At 37.3% G+C, this 18,755-nt stretch overlaps 2 protein-coding genes across 5 annotated transcripts; both read left to right on the top strand.

Moving 5' to 3' along the window:
• Positions 1 to 1,450: 1,450 nt before the first annotated feature.
• Positions 1,451 to 7,592, top strand: LOC122642027 (protein STRUBBELIG-RECEPTOR FAMILY 2). 3 transcript variants are annotated; one of them, XM_043835413.1, is made up of 17 exons: positions 1,452 to 1,605; positions 2,291 to 2,423; positions 2,506 to 2,577; positions 2,777 to 2,842; positions 2,951 to 3,022; positions 3,174 to 3,245; positions 4,024 to 4,095; positions 4,195 to 4,260; positions 4,352 to 4,417; positions 4,512 to 4,840; positions 5,587 to 5,861; positions 5,966 to 6,231; positions 6,437 to 6,584; positions 6,682 to 6,821; positions 6,914 to 7,070; positions 7,201 to 7,374; positions 7,444 to 7,502. In XM_043835413.1, the coding sequence occupies exons 1-17, from the start codon at positions 1,512 to 1,514 to the stop codon at positions 7,453 to 7,455; spliced, it is 2,214 nt and encodes a 737-aa protein (XP_043691348.1). In that variant the 5' UTR covers positions 1,452 to 1,511; the 3' UTR covers positions 7,456 to 7,502. The 3 variants fall into 3 exon arrangements, with proteins under 3 accessions (XP_043691347.1, XP_043691348.1, XP_043691346.1); XM_043835412.1 differs by having other exon boundaries at positions 1,451 to 1,605; positions 6,920 to 7,070; positions 7,201 to 7,592; XM_043835411.1 differs by having other exon boundaries at positions 7,201 to 7,590.
• Positions 7,593 to 10,914: 3,322 nt separating this feature from the next.
• LOC122642029 (beta-glucosidase 12-like) lies at positions 10,915 to 18,274 on the top strand. Of its 2 annotated transcripts, none has more exons than XM_043835416.1 (11): positions 10,915 to 10,960; positions 13,458 to 13,516; positions 14,992 to 15,069; positions 15,372 to 15,459; positions 16,189 to 16,444; positions 16,635 to 16,750; positions 16,987 to 17,204; positions 17,306 to 17,337; positions 17,443 to 17,545; positions 17,816 to 17,924; positions 18,019 to 18,274. In XM_043835416.1, coding segments are annotated over exons 4-11 (1,005 nt in total). In that variant the 5' UTR covers positions 10,915 to 10,960; positions 13,458 to 13,516; positions 14,992 to 15,069; positions 15,372 to 15,457; the 3' UTR covers positions 18,188 to 18,274. The 2 variants fall into 2 exon arrangements, with proteins under 2 accessions (XP_043691351.1, XP_043691350.1); XM_043835415.1 differs by lacking the exon at positions 10,915 to 10,960 and adding an exon at positions 14,823 to 14,898 and having other exon boundaries at positions 17,443 to 17,548; positions 17,819 to 17,924.
• The last annotated feature ends 481 nt before the right edge of the window (positions 18,275 to 18,755 follow it).

The following is an 18,755-nucleotide window of genomic DNA, read 5'->3' as shown; positions in this document are numbered from 1 at the left end:
CTGCCGGTCTGGTCTGGCTTGGTTTAAAATTTTTTCATTTTAAAACGAAAGGTTCGGTTTTTAAAAATTTGCGAAAAATTGAAAATGGAGTTTTCGTTAAAAAGATTGTAGATCAATTCAAATGCTTAGGTAAGGGCATTTAGTACATCGGAAAGTAATATGTTCTGAAATGGCTGGCAAGGGGAATCATACAGTCGGTTTGATCGATTTTTTTATACATTGGTTCGGTTTGATTGGGTTGAAAACGAGTTTGGTCTATAAAAGCCAAATCGAACTGATATTGGTCTGGTCAGTTTTGGTTTGTTATCGATTTCTTTTAATGGTTTTTTAATCGTTCGATTATCAACCTGGTCTTGATTTTTCATATATAAAAAGAAAGTGTAAAAAGTATTGGAATTTTATTTGTTTATTTTTTTAATCAATTGTGATATTTCAGCAGTTTCTAAAAACAAACCCAAATTAACACTGAACCGAAAAAATTTTGATGTGGTCTGATTGATTTTGTTTTGTTCAGTCGATCCGATTTTCAGTTTTGACATCCCTAGATATGGGTGTCAAATTAAAGCCGGATATGGAAATGACTATTTAACGCTGAACCAAAAAATTGTTTTGGTTTTGATTTTGAAAAATGGAATTCAGTTCGGTTTTTAATTAGAGCTAAAACCATCGATTTGAATTGAATCAAACGAATGAAACCGAATTAAACTAAATTGAATCCGAACCAAATTAAACAGTACAAAAACCGACTTAGATCAAATATATGAAACCGAATACGAATCAAATCAAACCGATACAATTTTGGTTTGAGGTTCTAAAAATTATTCGGGTGAATCGAACCGGACCATTTGACACCCTTGAGGCTACGGAAGATGCATTCTTGTGAACAGTCACGTTCACCTCACGTGCTTAATAGAATAGGTTGTTAGAAACTTGGAAACTAAAACGGTCGTAGCTGACGTGGCTTACACTTTCCCGCCCTGCTGTAACCTTCTTACGAGTCTCACTCTATGAAGTACGAACTGACCTGTTGAAGCTGAAACCAATTCCATCTCTCGCTCGCTCTCTCTCTCTCTCTCTCTCCCGCCCGTGATTTCCAAAACCTTCCAATTTCTTGCAATTCTTGAATCTTTTCACTCTATCTTTGCCGGAATTGCAAGTAAGCTTTTATGTTCTTTTTCTAGAGTTATTTTTTTCTTCTCTTTCTTGATGTTCTAGCTCAGCCATGATTGCAGTTAGGAGTTCTCCAATTCTGTTTCTCCATTAACTTGTCTGTGAAATCTGCATTCTTTGAAATTTCTTTCTATTAGTTTCAAATTAATCTGTAGATGACGTTGTTACAATCAGAAATTGATGTAATTCTTGGGGACTGTTTCTCGTGATCTTCTTTTGCTTTCCATATCTCTTTTTGATTCCTTCAGTAATTGGATCCTGTTCTAACAATCTGCTATACTATGTTTTTGCAGGTAAACGAGTCATACATTTGCTATTCGTGATTTCTAATTCTCGCAGAAATGGCAAGACTGAATCTATGGTTTACTCTCAGTGCCTATCTACTCTCGACGCTTCTGCTTTCACCGATTTCTGCAAAAACGGATCCAGTGGACGGTATATGTTTCTTTTTAATCTTCTCGTCTTCTTTATTTGACGTTATTTTACTTTCTTGCAAATTTCTGAATTTGATTTTCTCGCCATTAGATTGTGTTTTTCATCCTCTCACTAGCCTGTTCTTAATCCTACTCCTCTTCCAGAGATCTGTTTTCAGATTTGCATTCGTAATTTTGGATAATTCTAGAGGGAAAAGCTCCTCTCTGTATCTTTTGATTTCGTATCGTTATGTCCGATATATGATACGAGTCGGCCGATATGTTTAACCACCCGGTTCCTTTTCTAAACGTACGAAAGCAAGCTAACAATCCTAGCCGGGTCTAGGTGCTTCGTCTATCTTGTGAATGGTGATCACAGAAAAGGATTGTTGACTGTTGGTCCGGTCCCTCTTTGACGACCTAGATGTTGAAGCTATTGACAGAAAACCAAACTCGGGAGCTTAGTCTGATACTCTGATTTCTCTCAGTCTCCGCAATGGCTACCATTTCAATTTCGAAAACAGACCCTAAGGCGGTGAGGCCTAACCAACTATGTTGGGTTCAGACATTCGGCTTTTCAACGTTTTCCAAACACTCATGTTTGGCAAAAACAAATAGATAGTAAGCAGTCTAGCGGAGGTTAGTGATTGAATTGGGTTCTGCATAATCAAATTCTGAAGCTTAACTCTTCTTTCCTGCTTCTGCAGCTGCAGCTCTTAAGGACTTGTACAGGGCCCTGAATTACCCAGCACAGCTGAAGGGTTGGAAACGGGATGGTGGAGACCCTTGTGAAGAATCATGGATAGGAATCTCATGCTCTGGTTCATCCGTAATATTCATGTAATTTACCTCGACTATGTTTACCATTCAGTTGATTTGCGAGTTTTTCAGAACTAAGCTGTTATCTGTCCTTTACAAGCAGTCATCTTCATGGGTTGCGGCTTGGTGGGAATCTCGGGGACCAGCTCTCCAATCTTCTAAGTTTGCAGGAATTGTAAGTATTTTCCGAGTCATCGTGCCCAAATTTGTCTATTGTATTAGTGGAAGTGTATTAATAATAAAAATCATTTACTTCAAACTTATTCATATGTTGGCGAAATTTGCCTGTTACATTTGTGGACGAGTGTCAATAGTAGAAATTGTTTACTTGAAACTAATTCAGTTGCCTTTATTCTCTGGGATTTCTTATTTAGGGATGTCAGTGGAAACAATATTCAGGGAGAAATCCCCTCCTCCATACCTCCCAATGCAACATATTTGTAAGATACCTTTTTCATTGGTTGTATTCCTTATTTGATTAAAACTATTATTACTCATCCATTTACTAATTTTAGTCAAAATGAATTCTCCTGCTTTTGTTAATGCAGCAATTTGGCGTGCAACAATTTCAGCCAGTCTATACCTTACTCCCTAAATTCTATGAAACGTTTGCGTCATCTGTAAGTCACTTGTCCAGTGACTCCATTTACAGATTTTGGTTTCTGAGTGTTATGTCATCTGGTTTTCTTTTTAATTTTTATAATGACTGTTTGGTCGTCTGTTTTCATTTTAATTTTTTGTAATTCTTTTATGCTCTCTCTGTGAATGCAGGAATCTCAGCCATAATTCCTTAAGTGGCCCAATAGGAAATGTATTTACTGATCTGCAGAGTGTCAGACAAATGTATGGTTTCATTTGGACTACTACTTTGATAAGTATGTGGAGATTAAAAAAAAAAAAAAAAATCAGAAAAAAAAAAAAAACTGTATCATCAAGCCATTATGGCAACAGCCTCTTCACGAAGTGGGGGTAAGGCTGCATACATCTGCCCCTCCGAGATCTTGCAGTAGTAGGAGCATAGTGCACTGGGATGATCTGTTTATTTTTTTTATTTTTTATCAAACCATTATAGCACTAACTTGACTTGTAAATGAAGTAGGAATGAACTAAGGCATTTGGATCGGTGTCTACTTTGATATACCAATGTGCTACTCAATTTTCCTTGCCGGTATATCATATCTTTAACTTTGGTTCGTAGATGAAATTGATGTTGGCCCGGCTGTGATCCTTATCAAAACTGTATTTGGGTGCTGTTGGAGTTTTGTTGGTAAAAAATATCTTTACATTGCTTGCCATATTTACTCTAGGTTTTCTGTAATGTAAAGTGGGTGATTTGATGTAAGAAAATTACTAATACATGGACTGAGAACATTAAGATATAAAATTTAACATATAGAAACTTCTTTGGCCAAAATATTTATGTAGCATTGGTCATGTGATTTGGCATCTCAATGTAAAAAATTTGGAACTATTTGGGAATTTAATTTATATGCACTGGCTTTTTCGTTGCTATGGCATTTAAAAAAAATAAATTTGGGTGCGGGGTTGCTGAACATAGTAAACCAATGATTTTAATGATGCTTATTGATTTAATAGTGATTCTTTGAGTTTTTCATTTCAGGGATCTATCATACAATAATTTCACTGGGGATCTCCCTAGTTCATTTGGAGATTTGACAAATCTTACGAAGCTGTAAGTGATACATGGAGAGGCATACATTACTTTTGTTCAGGATGTGTTGTATGTATGTCTTTAATGTTTTATTGCATTAACGTCATGGCTGGTTCACAGGTTCTTACAGAACAACAATTTCTCAGGATCTGTTATCTTCCTGGCCAATCTTCCACTTTCTGACCTGTAGGTTCAATTGCGATAACTCTTAGTGCATCTTAGAACATCTATTAAATTATCATCATATCAGTTCTGATTTGACTCTATTGGATTTCAGTAATATCCAAAATAACCACTTTAGTGGTGTTATACCAAAGGAATTTCAACTTATACCAAACCTGTGGTAAGATTTTGTAAATTCTGGTTTGTTGTATTTATGTTCATTTACTACAAGACCAAAGCATCCAATTATTACTTATTTCTTTACTTCTTGTCAGGATTGCGGAAAATATGTTCCATAATGGAGCTAACTATCCTCCATGGATTTTCCCTTGGGACAATTTGTCTACTGACCAGAATATCAACGGTCCCCCGACAACTCAATCAACTGCCACTGAGAACTATCCTCATGTTAGAGGAGACAGACATAAGCATAAAAGATTTGGTCTTGGAGGAATTGCTTGTATGGTTGGTGGAGGGACTCTGCTGGCAACTTGTGCAGCTCTCATCGTTGCCGTTCACATCAACCGATCCCGTTCGTGCAAGCTTGAAAACTTAAAGAGAGATGATAGCTCATTGCACACTCTTCCATTAAGTACAACAGCAGGTAAATGTCCTTGGTGAATCATTTTATGGCCAAATATTCTCTGTGCCGGGGGTGCAGGCTGTGCCCTGGCACATGGGGGTGGGAGAAATGACCGCCCTGCCCCCCTGAATGGCAGGCCCATGTGTCTGGGTGCAGGCTGCGCTGTGGCACAGAGAACATCAGCCCTCATTTTATATATCTCATATAGACTACCTTCATGGAAACAATTTATGAGTTGAAAAGTGAAGTATGGGCGGGGACTTCCTCTTTAACCATAATAGGGTTCAAGCCTAGCGTGCAGAAAACAGAGAAGAAGCAGGAGGCGAGCAGTCCACCGATTCGGCACTAGTTTTATAATGCTTGTTAAAATTTACAGAAAGAAATTATTCTTGTGGATGATCAAATGTGTCAAAAGTCTCTGTTATTACAGAAATTTTGAGGTTTCAGACTGATTGTCATAAATAAAAACAAAAATAATAATCAATTATTTGAATTATTATTATTTTCTCTGTTTGTTCTTATCTTTTGAATTTTCTTCTTCCAATTTTATGTTATTTAGTGGTGTGTAAGTTTCATTTTCTGGACATCAGTATTCAGAACCTTTTTGGCACAATGAGAGGGTATAAGATAGTTACACTCTTGCCATATAGATTCTAAACATTAAACTAATTGAAAGGCCCAGAAAAATGATTCAAGTCAATCATTTATTTATTTGTTACATTATACTATAATGATTTATTAGTTGCCTTATTTTGGCATTTTTGCAGTACATCGTGCTTCTGATGCCCCGGAAGTGAATTCACAGAATTCGGGTAGTGGATCTCCTCCTATGATTAATTCATGGCGCATACTCTCTGTTCACCATAACAGAACTGAAGGTGTGGGTAGAATAAGTTTCTCCGGAAATACCAGAAACCTGCCAATCGCAAAACGTTACACCATGGCAGAGATTCAATCCGCTACTAATAGCTTCCATGAAGAGAACATTCTTGGGGAAGGCTCACTGGGTTCTGTTTATAAAGCTAAATTCCCTGATGGCCAAGTATGATTTTGATGCCTGAACTTACAATTCTATTGTTAAAATTTAGGAGAATATTCATAGCTTGAACCATGAATGAGTGTTACGGATTGCTGGTTTTTCCACAGATTTTGGCTGTGAAGAGCATCAAGACAGTGCCACTGTCTCTCCATGAAGAAGAACAATTCCTTGATGTAATTTGGAAGGCGGCCCGTCTAAGGCACCCAAACATTATAAGGCTTCTGGGCTATTGTGTGGAGCATGGACAACACCTTCTTGTCTATGAGTACGTCAGAAACTTGTCACTAGATAATGTCCTACACTCTGACACCTACATGCCTCTTTCTTGGAGCCTCCGTGTCAGGATTTCCCTTGGTATAGCTCAGGCATTGGAGTAAGAATTCTATCCTTTGAAATCTATACATGTAGGTATACAATATTTTTTTGGTTTTGTGGGTTGTCAAAATCTTACTTGCCAGCCAGGAAAAAGTATTTTCAGTGGTCATGTCGATTCTCTTTGCCATGAAGGAGGGGAAGTAGCATTCTTTAACTTACCATTTTCTAGATTGTAATGGTTTTATTTTTATTTTTGGGTTCAGCTATTTACATACATCATGCTTCCCTCCTTGTCCTCATTGCAATTTGAAGGCTGCCAACATTTTGCTTGATGATGACCTTATGCCTCATCTCTGTGACTGTGGACTGGCTATTCTGAGGCCTCTCACTTGCAATACTGTTAAACTTAAGGTAGATAGTTTTTCAATCCAACAAATACATTCGTGATCAAGTTGATTAGATTTCAGGCAGAGGGTGAACCTAACAATTTTGTCAATGTTTTGAATAGGCTTCTGAAATGGCGATCAGTTGTACTGTTTATGTTGCACCAGAACATGGTCAACCCAGAGTGGATAACAGGAAAAGTGACATCTATGCTTTTGGAGTCTTGCTTTTGGAGCTTTTAACAGGAAGGAAGCCTTTTAACAGGTGTGATGCATGCTCATCTTTTTTGTGGTTTATGTACTTATTTATTTTATATACTTCCTGTGATAATGGGCCTTTCCCCATCTTTGTTATAGTTCCAGGTCAAATGAGGAGCAATGTCTAGTCAAATGGGCTTCATTGCACCTACATGATAACAATTCTTTGGAAGAGATGGTTGATCCAACAATTAAAAGAGCGTTCTCTTCCAGGGATCTCTCTCGACTTGCTGATATTATCTCCCTATGTATTCGGGTAAGGTCATTTCTTAAAAGAACATTCATAGTTGAGATAGTGTGGTTGAATCTGATAGATGTTAGATGTTAATTATTTGGATTTGTAACATTTAAATATGTATGTCTGTGCATATGACTTGACACAACAGCCTGACCCAGAATTCCGACCACCAATGTCTGAAATTGTGGATTCTTTGGTCTCCTTGGATCAATCGATGAGCACAGGGGAAATAAGTTTAGCTGATGGTAATGAGGTTGAAGCTTCAGAGAGATCTTTCCGGTCTACTGACACCCGCTTTAGAAGCTCTCCCTTGACAAGCCATGTTGAAGCTTCAGAGAGATCTTTCCTGTCTACTGACACCCGCTTCGGAAGCTCTCCCTTTATAAGCCATGCTTTCATTTGAACCCTAATTTGACGTTGGATGACACTTTATTATTTTCTCTTTTTCTCCCCTATGAAGTTGAATCTAATACAGAATCATCAAATTGTTTTTCCACATATGGTTAAATGTGTGTATTGTAAAGTTCTCATCCTTAAGACTGCAGTGCTTCAGGGAAAAGGGGGTGGGGAAAGGAAAATTCGATTTTATATAATTTCTCTTGTCTTCTATCCGTGCAAGTTGAATCTGATTTGATTGAATCAGAGAAGTTTGCATATGAGATCATCTAGAAACTGAGAATATAACTCACACAGTAGATGTTGTTCAAGAATCTGGATATTCCACTTGAGTCTCTACGACATTGGTTTCCTTGCGAAGAACAGAACAAGAATGGAAGATTGCAAGGAATCAAAGGAACAAATCGAACAGTGTTCAATGATAATGGGTCCGGATAAGCCAACAATCGAACAGTGTTCAATGATAATGCTATGATACATCAAACTAGTTGTACATATACTCCCTGGTAGAATGATGCTACTGAGAGTAAAAACCGGCATTTGCTGAAAGTTGCTTGCTCTCTCATATTTCATATGCATGTTTCAAAGTTTTATTGGAGTGATGGTGTACTAACTTTTCATATTCAGTTTCGCTTTCCACATGATGTATCTTGAATCAAATCAAAATCGAACCGATTGATACCCTTACATAAGAAGGAATATTGGGAACAAACCCACATTGACTGATTATAGGAGCTTGAGTGACTTTATGTATCACTTGGTTTCTCTATCAACTAGTTTAAGCTTTTAGATTGGAATAATTCTATTTTGTTCCTAATGTTCTTGAAGTCCGCACCCTGCGCCCAAACAGAGAGGGATGACATCTCCATCCCCATGAAAGGCGGAGATGCCAGTAATCATGCCACCCAGATAAATGCTTCTCGATAGCAATCAATATTGACCCGGCATCACACTCACCCTGAGCCTCACATGGGAGATGGACTTTAAAGGGCAAAGGGGCCCGGACATGACTGGTACCAATTCTCACAGTTTTGTCAGCAGGAATCCGAAGAAGACATCAGCAGAGCATTTGTCCCTTCATTTGGATCATCTCTCTCTCTCTCTCTCTCTCTCTACCCCTCTAATTGCGTGAAAAAAGGTTTGCCTTTAAAAAATTGAAAAGAGATGACTTTTTCCTTAATACTGTTTAGCTGAAAGCGTAAAAGTAAGCTAATAGTGTGTGTTTTTTTTGTTGTTGGTGTTGCTGAAAGCCTAATCGATTCTTTCTTAATGGATAAGAGTACTTATCTTTATGAACTAACAGTTAAGCTGGTTGCTTCATTCCAAGCAGATCTATGTAACTTCTAGAGTGGTGGATAACTGTTGAAAGTGTTTGAATATTTGAATTTTCAAAATTATTAATTAGGTTGGAATTAGGTGATCCACATGAATCATGTCGTCAACATTGAAAAAGATGCTTTTTAGGGTTATGTCGGCACCGTTTTCTCCATCAAATATTGACTTAATTTCTTCTTGCATGCTCACTAAGAATTCCCTTTACCCTTAATTGATACTCAAAATAAAAAAAGATTAAAGTAGTGGATAAAAAAATGTTCCAAAATCTAAGGAGTTTGTTCAGCATAAGAAACCCAACTCAAGGATTCAGTTAGGCCCCATTTGGTTAAAAAGTGAAATTTTAATTTTTTTTTCTTCCCAAAAAACTTATTTCCTCTAAAAATATAAATTATATTTATATTTCATTTATATTTTTAGAGGAAATAAGTTAATTTCTATAAAAAAACATAAATGGGAGAATGATCTACTTATTCAATCATTTCAATGTGATAGTTTTGGTTACTGAAATGCACTGTTAGAAAAATTGGACAAAAATATGAAATGGGAAAATACAGGTGAAAATATCCAATATTTATGAAGTCAATTTTTATTACACAAAGGCAATAAATATCGCATGGTGTAGTTTGTAATTGAAACTATCATCCTCTATTGCGTGCTGCCCATCCTGCCATCGTGTTTCCTCACATAGGCAGTCGCGCAATGACCGCCATACCTCATTCGGGTAGGGCACTCAGGCAGTGGGTAGGGCGGTAATTGCGCGCTGCTTGTGTGAGGAAGCACTGGGGCAGGACGGGTATGGACCAAAAATGTATGGTTGGGTGGCTAAGTCTCCTTTTAACCCGAATAATATCTGGGATGTCCCTGGGACAGCCCCTAGAATTTTATTAAAGTCAATCAAAAAAGTACATAGGAGGGGATATAACCTGCCTAACCACAACCCAAAACATGCTTACTTACTCCAAAACAATAAAGAAATCCCATCCACATTGTGTTCTTTAATTTTTTGGTAGAAATCCTATCCACATAGTTACAATCAAAAGCCTATAGTATCAATCAAAAAGAGTGATTCAAATATAATTGATTAGCTATATAATTTTTTAAAAGACCTACCTAGCTCCATTTACAGTGGTAATTATGCAGGGATTGAATTTATTTGCAGAGATGGAAAAAGAAGGAAAAGGAAAAAAAAGCCTGTAATTAAGAATTGTTCTTGGAAGAGGAAACATCATTCATTAAAAAGAGGAAGGAAACAACAGTAGTACAGTAGAATTCAAAAAAATCATAAATCACCCAAACCCTGTAAAGAAAACTTCCAAACAAGTTTCCCCTCAAAACCATAAGCCTATCATCAGCTCATCATCTATGTGCAATAGAAACTACTTCTGGGTGTTAGATTGAATTTGATTCCAATCTGACGTCAGAAAATGCTCCCTTTTTTATATTCCTTTTGTTCCTTTTATATAAAGCTTAAGGGTGGGGGGGGTGGGGTTGGTGGGGGGAGTTCATGATCTCGCTAGCTATCTTCTTAGACTAATCAAGTGTGTCATTTTCTAATTTGAGTACCTTATATATTCTTAATTATCTAAGATTTCTTCTTTTTGATAACTCCTTTTACACTACTTTCTATTTTAAAGGCAATACTTGAGAAGGAGGTTTACCATAAAAACAAAAGACTTGAGAAGGAGGGCATAGGGGAAGAAGGTTCCACTTCCACCTGCTTAACTGATTAAACACGTTGTGTCTATGTGAACCTATCCAAACTGTTCACAATGAAAATTATTTTTATATAGAATAGAGAAGCTTATAAGTCCAAAAACTCTGTTTTTTTTTAATAATCAAAATCAAAATGGGAACTCTCTTGTTATGGGGCTTCCTAAGCCTACTGTTTAACTCTTCTCCTCTAACTTCCAAGACTACTTTTATTACCAATAACCACAACTCTGTGATCAACCGGAGTAGTTTTCCGGCGGGTTTCGTCTTCGGTACAGGATCAGCCTCTTACCAGGTATATTTTCATCTCTTCTATATATATATATATGATTTTGTTTATCCATCTCTTCCTAAATTCCCAAATTCTTTCCTCATTGAAGTCTTCTTATGTTATTAGTTTGAAGGAGCAGCAAGAGAAGGAGGTAGAGGCCCAAGTGTTTGGGACACTTTCACTCACACACATCCAGGTTCCTCTCTCTCTCTCTCTCTCTCTCTGGCTTTTGGATTTTGGCTTTTTTGTTTTTGTTTTTGAAGAGAAACTCTGAAGGGATTGATTTGGAGATTTGAGAAACTCTGTTAGTTTGTGTTCTTCTTGTTTAGAAGTAATAAAAAATTAGGGAAATGGTGATGGAGAGATAGAAGCACTTACTTAGCTGTGAAGTAAAGTAAGTGCAAATTAATTTTCTGATCTAAATCTTCTTTACGAGTCGATCTCGTAGGGTATGAGATAGGAGAGGAGTAATGAGCCCTAGAAAGAAAGAACCCTTCTACGTAGGCAGGCAATTGACATCGTGGGCCCATACACGATAAGAGGCCGCGTTGCGTGTACCTTAATTTATGTCTTTACTGAAATTCCACGTACATTTCATTTTGCATGGTGTGAACTATAATGCTTCCCCCGAGTTCTCTGCCCGGCCCAGTTTCCTAGTTTCTCTAACAAAGGAGGGTTGGAATAACCACCCTATCCCTGCCCGAACACTTTGTCCAGGTGGGATCCTTCGCCCCCAATTATAGGAACTAGGGAATTGGAGGAGATAGTTTTCCAACAATATTTTTATATTGTTATCTCACTATAAATAGATGGGCACATGTGATAGAGTACTTTACATATCAAGAGAATATTAATGAGTTAGTGAATATACGACTTCTCATCCCCATCCAACAATTGCAGGCACGACTGTGGACAAAATTTTTTACCTATATTGTCAAAACTATTTCTCTTTTAGGAGAAAGTTTCTTGAAAAAAGATCTTGTGCAGCCGTGGCAGGAGTTGCACAAGTGCAATATCGTTACACGACAGTTAAAACAGGGGTAAGATAGTCATTTCACAGGTAAATCCCACCTGGGTCCCACATGTGAAATGACCACCTCCCCCTGTATTTGGGATCAAGATCGTCTATGGCCTGTTGCCCGTAGCAACCATAGCAGCACCCTAATGAGGTGTGGCGCAATGACTGCCTTACCCCTGCTTGTGTAAGGGTAAGGTAAAGGTAGTCATTGCACCGCGCCTCATTAGGGTACTGCTATGGCTGCTACGAGAAGGCAGATCGGCCGTAGACGATCTGAATTCCTATATTTGCGGTGGTTTTCGTGCACAACGTGTCAGTTTGGACCAATCCAAGCCTTTTTGGATTTTACGTACTTTGATGAGAGTGTGATAGAGACTCACCATGTTCTCTCTCTCTCTCACAGCCTTTGGTCGTCGTTTAAAGCTGAATAGAGTCCAGACACGGAATGAAGTGTATGGGAACTGTTTCCCTAAGCATTTGTGAGGTTGGAGACCAATAATAATAATATTAGGAATAAATACCTCTCTACTCAACTCAAAAGCCAAAAAGAAAAATCCCCATACATATCCAAGAGAATAATCATAAATAAGTGAGTCTGAAGTAAGAATTCATATATGGCCCATGTTAGCTTAGATGGAAGATTTGAAAGACTACAATTCTAGAGGTGAGGCTTGAATCTTGATTTGGTTGGTGATCATGTGGTACTGGTTTCTCTCTCTCTCTCTCTTTCTCTGACAACGTGGATCCCCTATATATGAATCGTGAGTCATTCCCTCTATGCATCCATTAGTTTGACATGAAAAATGTCATTATCTTCAAGGAAAATTATTAGGCGACAGTTTTTATATATGACTATGTATGCCATGCATGTGAGAGGATGAGAGTTACGAGGCTTTAAATAGGGTTGGAAGGTTTATGATGTTGGTGATTTGACCATGTGGCTTCATCCATATCCGCAATTAACGGATGACAAGACCCACAATAATAATGGAAAAGATGGGCGCTTCCGTGATTTCCGTATGGGCCTTATATCCAATAGTCTCCTAAACCAACTATAAGAAGATGGGGTTGGGAGATGGAAAAAATACAAACGAGATTGTGGGGAATCACAAGTGGAGCCCTAAAAACTTTTGAGTTCTCTCTATTGTCATTTTCTTGATTCAGGTCCAATATATGATGTTTCTAACTCCATGGGCGAGAGGGAACATGACCATACATGCTTGAACGGCCCTATATGAAATCTTTGACCAAACTATTATTTAGAAATGTTATTTCATATTTTTCCATCATTTTTCATTTTAAATTTTAATTGGGTAAGCCTAAAAAATTATTTTTATGACTGTTAGATTTAGAGAAAGAATCCAACCATATGATGGAGTTGCAGTCCTCCACTACCTTTTCGGGACAACTACATCCTGAAATTTAAAAAGAGAAATTATATTTTTTAATGCTTACATAATTTTGTATGGATTTTAATAAATTTTGAAAAATAATTTACATTGAAATAAATGAAAATTTCCCTAAATTTTTTTAAAATGATTTAAAAAACAAGAAAAATTTCTTTATTTGTTCAGCATGCATGGACTTTTTCCCTTTAGGTTCACATTATTTATACCTTACCTTCTTCTCTTGCAATCTTATCTGTTACAAGAAGCTCATTGCTGTTTTTTGACAGAAAAGATAAAGGACCGTAGCAATGGAGATGTGGCTGTTGATTCCTATCATCTTGTCAAGGTATGGCCCTGCTCTTAATGATTTTGTCTTCTCGAACCTTTTCTCTTCTTTTTGACCGGATTCTTACCCACATAATTAAAAATGAAAAGGTACCCCATATTAAGGCACAGACCTTAGATTTTTGACCTATTTTCCCTCCACCCAGTGAATGGGAATCGAGGAGCCGAAGAGGGCAGGAATGGGTATCGGGAGAGTATTTTCGAACATACAAAAACTCAAGAAGGGGTTTGTGAGGAAGCAAGGAGTCACATCCATGCAATATAGCCTAGGTCCTAGGAGGTTTCAAGTTTGAATTATCTCTTATTCCTCATCTAATCTAGGATCTCGCCAACTCCATCCAAGACCCACCCCACCTAAAAAAAAAATGTTTTTTTTTTTTAAATTTTATTTTACTATGTCTTTGGTTGTTTTTAATAGAATAAAAAATTTTCATATTAGGAGATTCAATTCGTCCCCAAAAAGTTTTAGGTACAACGGAAAAGGACATAGAAACAAGAGTGATAGAAGTATTTTATTTTTTTTCCTTTTTATTTATTTTTTATTGTATATGATAATGAAACATATTTGCACAAGGTTGAATGACGATAAGAATCCAAACAAATCATTGAGAAAGGTACAGCAACTTTTTTTTTTTTTAGTTATTTAGAAAACATCTTTAAAAATAAATAATAAAATAAATTTAAAATTATTCTTGTTGAATTTTAATAAAATGAATGGACACAGGTAGAAGTACCAAAAAAAATATCAAGAAAATAGGGATTGATGCGTATAGATTCTCCTTCTCATGGTCTACAATACTACCATTTGTTTGGCATGGAGTGGTTTTCTTTTACTCTATATTCTCTCTTTCTAACAATGATGGAGACCATTAATTTCAGTTTTTCTCTACGTGTCTTTAATTCTACTAAAAATTTGAATCAGAGTTAATTTGAGCAACTTTCCTTACTTATTTTGAACTAAATTTTGACTATTGAGATCTTTGTGGGGTCTTTTATTAGAACGACTAATAATGAAAAATTATATTCATTAGGCATAGTGACGCCTAGAGTGACTTTTCTTTTTTATTTTCAAAGCATATATTGAAATATGGATAAGAGGAGAATAATTTTTTTTTTTTTTTTTTTTTGAGGTATCTGTGTATGGAGAATATCTAGAAATTTAAATTAATTTAAATAATTTGTGTTGAATTTCAATAAAATAATTTTCAGTTTTGTAATTCTATACAAATTTTTTTTTGTGGGGCTTTTTGAACAATTCTCACAAAATATTTTCTACAAAATCATTTAAGTGAATGAATTGGACACAGGTAGACGTACAAAAAATTAAGGAAATGGGAATGGATGCCTACAGATTCTCCATCTCATGGTCTAGAATACTACCCGGTAAGTAATGATGGCATTTGTTTGGCACAGAGTGGTTTATTTTTGACTCTCTGTTCACAGTTCTAGTTTTTTAAATAATATTTGGATTCTCAGGTGGAAGGTTAAGTGGGGGAGTAAACAAAGAAGGCATCAGTTATTACAATAACCTCATCAATGAGCTTCTATCTAATGGTAATTATTCAATTTTTCTCTTTCTCTCTCTCTCTCTAAAAAAAATGAAACACATATATTATTTATAAGGAATAATGTTTTCTGTTCGGGAGCATAGCATACACTAGTGCCTCCCTGTGTCTATCTCTCTCCTCTCCTATGAAATGATATCTTTATTCCTTGTGGTAGAAAGAGAGAAGTAGACCCAGAGAGCACTAACGTATGCTATGCTCTTAGACGCTATGCTCTTAGACAGAGAACTCAATCCATATTTGTAATTGCTAGATCTGTAGCTCAAACTTCTCTCATTTATTTATTTGAAGGTATCCAACCCTTTATAACACTCTTTCACTGGGATCTTCCACAAGCTCTCGAAGACGAGTATGGTGGTTTCTTAAGTCCACAAATCATGTAAGTGATTTTATATAATTTTCTTAGTATTTAATGAGCTGACTTGGTTCAACCAGAGAATAATCTGATGAGCTGGATGGTTAATCAGACCGTGTTGAGATGTTGGGAGTTATAGAGTTATAGAGTTATAGTCCCACGTCGGCTTGTTCAAGTCTTTGGTGTCTTCGTGCCCTTGAGGAGTTATCTCCACTTAATGCCTTTAAAGTTTTGGATTGAATCCTCCAACATGGTATGAGAGAGACCAAGCCCCCTAGTTAAAAAAATAATGTACCCAATGCATGAGTCTCCCGCTATTGCAGGGTCAGGGTCAGGGGAGGGGCATATGTACACAGCCTTACCCCACATTTTGTGGAGAGGTTGTTTCCTTATACGAACCCGCAACCAAGTTGCCTAAGGCCCACCCTCTTCCAATAAAAAAAAGTACGTACCCAGTGCATGAAGCTCCTGCTACTGCAGAGTCTTGGAAAGGTCATAATGCAAGCAACCTTACCCCTAATTTCGCAAAGAGGATGTTTCCAGACCCAAACCCGTGACCACTTGGTCAAAATAGAACAACCTTGCCGTTCCCTAGTTATCCTTCCTAAATTGTCTATCTGTGGAGTGACTAGAGTCATGTATTCCAAAGCTACATGCGAGGGGGAGTGGTGAGATATTGGGAGTTGCAGAATTATGGGGTAGTATGAGTTGGGTGGATCAAATTGAAACTCTCGTTTTGATTGGATTTTGCAGGAACGATTTTCGAGATTATGCAGAGCTTTGCTACAAAGAATTTGGTGATCGTGTAAAGCATTGGATCACCTTGAATGAGCCATGGACCTTCAGCAGAGCTGGTTATGCCTTGGGCACCAATGCACCAGGCCGCTGTTCTAAATGGGTTAACAAAAATTGCAGCATTGGAAATTCTGCAACGGAGCCATACGTGGTGGCGCACCACCAACTTCTTGCTCACGCCGCTGCCGTAAAAGTATACAGAGAGAAGTACCAGGTGAGGATGAAACAGTCCTAAACCCTAGCTTTACTATCTTCTCGCGTACAATCCAAAGGCAAGATGTCGTGGCTTGATATATTCTCCCTTCACCGTGGGTGAAGAGAAACTTAATTGGTCCCTGAAACTATATCCATAACTTATTGTCTTGTTGAAGCTTGGTTATTAAAAATATGATTGGGTAATGCAGGCATCCCAAAAGGGTAAAATTGGAATAACACTAGTGTTACATTGGATGGTACCATTCTCCAAATCCAAGCCCAACAGAGAGGCAGCCCAACGAGCAATTGATTTCATGTATGGATGGTGAGTCTTCTCAGCTTATCTACATTATCTCCTCTTATTAAATTCATTGTTCATGTCAAGCCCAGGCCCAGATCTAACTCCATATTCATGGGCTAAGTTGGGCCAGGTCTACTATAAAATCCCAGGGCCCATATAAACCTGTCCAAACATGGGGCACTCTTCAGCCCCACAATGAAGGACATGAGGAAGGAAGATATGAAGATTTATAATGGTTCCCTGTGTTTTTTGTGTTACAGGTTTATCCATCCATTAACCTATGGAGACTATCCTGAAAGCATGAGGGTACTTGTGGGAAATCGGCTCCCGAAATTCACTATAGAAGAAACCCTACTGGTGAAGGGATCAATGGATTTCCTTGGATTGAATTATTATACTGCTAATTATGCAGCCGGTATTCCCTTCTCCGTTCCGCTTAACGTTAGCTACACAACTGATTCTCGAGTAAATCAAACGAGTAAGTAGTTTAGATGCAACCCTAATTTCCTATTCAAGTTCAATATTAATTATGATCAAGATTAAATTGTTCTAAATGAAACATACATTTTGTCATTACAGCGCAAAGAAATGGAATTCCCATTGGTCCAAGGGTGAGTGTAGTGAATTATAAATCAAATAGTTACATGATTTTATTTTGATTAAATTGAAGATATGATGAAATGTGGATAGAGATAATGATATATGTAAATTTATAGGCAGCTTCAGCTTGGCTCCATGTATACCCAAGAGGAATACGAGATGTGTTGCTTTACACAAAGAGAAGATACAAAAATCCAGTTATTTACATTACAGAGAATGGTAAGCGTCATTTTTTTTCCTTTCTTTTGGTAAAACTACATACTCGAGAAAAAACGAAGGCTGTGATACCATATTGGAGGGTCCAACCCAAACCCTAAAGAATTAAGTGGAGAGAGTTCCTCTAGTATATGAAGACACCAAGGAACTGAATACACTGATATGGAATACCATGGTGATGAAAATCAGAGCTACTAAGAAACCTTGCATTATTGAGGACCCTAGACATCGTTATTTCTAAGTTCTAACCATGCCATGTTCTTTCTTTTATAGGAGTATCTGAGTTTAATAACAGTACACTATCTCTGAAAGAAGCCTTGAAGGACGATATGAGAATAGACTACCATCTTCGCCATCTTTGTTTCCTTCAAAGAGCTATCAAGTGAGTTTATCTTTAAGCTCTCACTTTGTATAATTTTCCTTATTCTTCAAGTTTCATTCAAGTTCTAAAATCTTAAAATTTGATGTTTTGATAGAGAGGGTGTAGAAGTGAGGGGGTACTTCGTGTGGTCATTGTTGGATAACTTCTCATGGGCTGATGGCTTTACAACTCGATATGGTCTTGACTATGTAGACTACAAAGATGGGCTGAAGAGATACCCAAAACAATCGGCCATTTGGTTCAAGAACTTCCTTCAAAGATGAAAGGGAGAACATTAGGGCTCCTATGTAATACCAAATTAGACTCTTAATGTAAATGTTCACTATAAATGTATACATCTATTTATTTTACATGGAATCCACTTCTTCTTTACAGCTATTTTTGGGGCTTTAGTTAAATGAGCTTCAGATGAGTTGCAAAAGTTGCCCCCGCGTTCGTTTGATACTGGCTGAGCTTTGGCTTAAGCAATCTGTAATTTGGGACAGTTCACTTATGTGTCCAAAATCTAGATCTTGGGACCCAAGACCTCAACACAACTCTTTCTCCATTACCAAAAAAACTTGGATTATAAACCCTTGATGGATAAAACCACAGGCAGGAATTGGAGAGGGGGGGGGGGGGGAAGGAGATATCAAATAGTACATGAGTTGGAATGGATTATATTGCCGCTCACGGCCACCTTGTGTGTGATAAAAACAAAATAAAATGGGAGAGATCCGAACACTTATGAAGTCTGGGAAGAAAAAGTAAATAGCTTGAATTGAACCCCCAGAACAAAACTTTTGGGGCCAAAGAGAACTCCAGAAACTAGCAACAGAACTTATAGTTACT

This window comes from Telopea speciosissima, chromosome 10 (genome assembly GCF_018873765.1).
Source record: "Telopea speciosissima isolate NSW1024214 ecotype Mountain lineage chromosome 10, Tspe_v1, whole genome shotgun sequence".
Lineage (NCBI taxonomy): Eukaryota > Viridiplantae > Streptophyta > Magnoliopsida > Proteales > Proteaceae > Telopea > Telopea speciosissima.
This window is presented reverse-complemented; position numbering and strand designations above follow the sequence as displayed.